Raw genomic sequence first — 3534 nt, forward strand, 5'->3', positions numbered from 1 at the left:
AGGAGGAGAGGATAGGAAAAGACTGCTTGACAACGAATTTGTGTGATTTTTGCATTATTTGTAGTCAGTATTGTGGGCTTTATGATAGCTTACATTTAAAATGTTTTTGGGTATTTCCATCCTGTATCATGTAAATGTTGCTGCTCGAAGCTCGAAGAAATAAATCATTTTGTGAAATTGAATGTACGCTTCAATTACAAAAATCTGTTTTTGTAATTAAATTGAAGCTTACATTCAATTTCACATCCTGTATCTATACATCAACAGCACTTTGCCAGCTTGAAATTATATAAGTGAGTGTGAAATAATCTTCCCCGATATTTTCCATTATAATCTCATTGAATCTCATTTGATTGGCTCTCAAAAGAGAACTTCCCTAATGACGCAAAAGGAGTGCAATATTGATTTAGCATCCGAGCAGCAATGCTAGTTAACGGGAAGGGGATGTAATAGTATTTTAACTGGTAACAATCATTAACCAATAACATTTTCGTCAATCTAGTACAACTATTTAAGCACCTAGGGGCTATAACTTATGGTTTATATCTTTATATCATTTTTTTTAAACCAATGCCTCATGCAATATAATCATCATAATGCTTGATATAGAGCAGTAGTAAATTGGGAAGAAATCAAAAATAGCTTTTCATCCCAAGGACACTAGACATGGTCACTGCTTGAATGCAGCTCAAAGGGATAATTTATTAGACAGATCACCATAGTGATTACAAAGGTGTGAAATATAGTTTTGTTTATTTGTTACGACTACACAGTCTGTCCCATGCGTCATAACGGATGGATTTGACTGTGGAATGAATTCCTATTCACAACCCAAGAGGTTGCTGAGTTTGTTTTTGTTTTTTCATCAAGATCTTACTTCTAAAAGTCATTTGGCTCATTCTAATGATAATTTTGTTCAAAGAGTTTTTGTTTTTTTTCATCAAGATCTTACTTCTAAAAGTCATTTGGCTCATTCTAATGATAATTTTGTTCAAAGAGTTTGTTTTTTTTTCATCAAGATCTTACTTCTAAAAGTCATTTGGCTCATTCTAATGATAATTTTGTTCAAAGAGTTTGTTTTTTTTTCATCAAGATCTTACTTCTAAAAGTCATTTGGCTCATTCTAATGATAATTTTGTTCAAATAATTTCTATTATAGATCAGGTATAACTTGCAACTTATGTGTAGGTAGGTCACATTGATATCGTTATCCAATGGTTACCTTGACAGCAATGTTTGATTTTGTCATGCTAGCTAGATACAACTATATTTGAAAGGTTATTTTAATTTTTTAGAAGAAAGGACAAATTTCAATTGCCTGCTTACTGGGCTGATTATCTGATAAATCTGAAGAAAAAAAAATGTGATTGGAGTACTTGAATCAGTCTTTATATATGTGCCTTTTTTTTATCATGGACGTGTGCTGTTACAAAAGTAGCAACTGGAAACTGGTCTATAAATTATCTGGAGTATACTACTGCTGTGCAATGACAAAACTCATTCCCTTACTTTAGTGGTGATCCCCCCCGACACATTTTGTGAGAACTGGGAATCACAATAATTTATTGATATTTGAATTAAAAAGGTTTCCGACCTTTATACCTTTATTAAATAAAATGTTTTATCATTGTACAGTGGTAAAGATGAAAAATTATAGTGTATATAACAACCCCCATCTGCCAAAGCTCTCTTTTTCATGTTTTAAAATGCCATTCTTAATAAATGGAGCTTTGAAAGCTTTTCTTGGTCATTGTTTTAAACATTTCTTTCACTCAGCTCAAATGTGAACCAAACGATGTTTGTTTTTTAAAATTATTTTTTTGTTTTTTAATTTTTTATTTTCTTTGACTCTTCACATCATTTATTGATATTATTCAATTTTCATTCGTGGAGTTTTTCAGCTTTTCGCAACATTTGTTGCGTTCAGATAAAGTGTAATAATAATTTTTCTACTAGTAATGCAAGCTTGAAAATAAAATGAATGAAGAAGATGTGACTTGTGACACGTAATAATTTTTCACAAGAAAACGTGGATTATTCTCATCATGCTCGGGCATCGACCACGGATTTATTTATTTATCATGTCCAATTTTGAGAGAATTTCTCTGTTACTATTTTGTAAATCAAGTCTTTGATTTGTTCTTTCTGTTTTTGTTGGATTTTTTTTTTATTTGCCTGTCTATGTGATATTACGACTGTGTACTTATCTTACTTGGGTTGTTGAAATGAGTCTTAGCCTTTGAATTCTAATCTAATTATTTATATGTTTGTAAGTGTAATGTCTTCTTTTTCTGTTATCTATCGAAATGAGTTCTCCTGATTTGATTCACTCCTTCTGTTCAGTATTATATGTGACAACTTAGCCCTGAATATGGGTTAAATAATATTTGAACAATGTATATTTTACAAGGATATTTGATTACCCTATTATCTTTATATTTTATCTCCACCCTTTACACACATAGTGACACCGCATTTGGTATTATGTCTCATTACACAGGGTATAAAATATGTTTGGATGGTATCCTCTAACCTGCAATGGTGGGAAGGAGGTCGCTTGCTGTGTCGCCTATCCCCCATATCTGTTTTTGCTTTCTATGTTGCTCTTTAACTTTGTTCTAGATTGAGATTGCTCGGTTTATTTCCTGGTTCGGGCGTGGATCCTTAGCTGGGAGTGAGACAGTCAAATGTATAGTACCTTTTTTCGAGATATTATATTTTTCCCCCCTTGTAAATCATCTCTTTGTACTATTATATTCTATTATCATTATTAGTTTGGAATATTGTATATTGCACGGGCAAGGGCCTACTAATACTGAATTAGGTTGGAATGAAGACATAGAATACTTACGGAGTGATGTGGATATCAGACCACCTTGTACTTTGTTTTGATTAGGTTTCCTGAATGATTGAATGATTTTGCTTGAAAATGTTCACTGGTTTTATAGTTTGCTATCTTCTTGTTTCTATGAATGTAGAAGAGTTGGGTTTTAAGAATATTTGGATCTTAAGGTTGGAAAGTTAGGTTTTAAGAATATCTGAGATCATTAGGAATTGCTTAAGGGGAGGGGGGGGGGGGGGGGGGGGGGAGCGACACTAAATGGTCATTTTTTTTATTTGATGAAACATCCTAAACTTCTATGCACAGTTATAATGTATATGTTTGGGAAGGATGATTGCATATAATTTTTTTCAAAAAAAAAGTTGCCCGTTGCTATGAAAACTACGCCATATTGGAAAATAAACAACAAATCTTAAAAAGTCAAAGGCTTTTTTGTTTATCAACCCATTGCCATAATACTTTGGCCAGAGGTAGAAAAAAGGAAAATAAAGAGGCTCTAGAAGCTCCCCCCCTTACGATATTTTTTTTTACTGTATAAAGTGAAATGATTCATTAATGTTTTATTCGTTAACTACTTTTTCTCTCTCTCATATTTGAATCTCATTGAAATGTTGTTTCAAAATGTGATGTAATGAATTTTAAAATGTTATACCATTAACCAAGAAACGAATAACATAAGTATATTAATATTA

General features: G+C 32.1%; 1 protein-coding gene across 1 annotated transcript in view; it reads left to right on the forward strand.

Annotated features, from left to right (window-relative positions):
- Positions 1–3332, forward strand: part of LOC144973606 (uncharacterized) — a 22455-nt gene extending 19123 nt beyond the window's left edge. The window contains exon 6 of the mRNA XM_078916255.1: positions 1–3332. This exon is cut by the window's left edge and continues 29 nt beyond it. Within this exon, the coding sequence (XP_078772381.1) occupies positions 1–46 (46 nt within the window). The 3' untranslated portion in view covers positions 47–3332.
- The last annotated feature ends 202 nt before the right edge of the window (positions 3333–3534 follow it).

This window comes from Berghia stephanieae, chromosome 5, assembly GCF_034508935.2.
Source record: "Berghia stephanieae isolate SIO BIC M18660-M18661 chromosome 5, UCSD_Bste_1.3, whole genome shotgun sequence".
Classification (NCBI taxonomy): domain Eukaryota; kingdom Metazoa; phylum Mollusca; class Gastropoda; order Nudibranchia; family Aeolidiidae; genus Berghia; species Berghia stephanieae.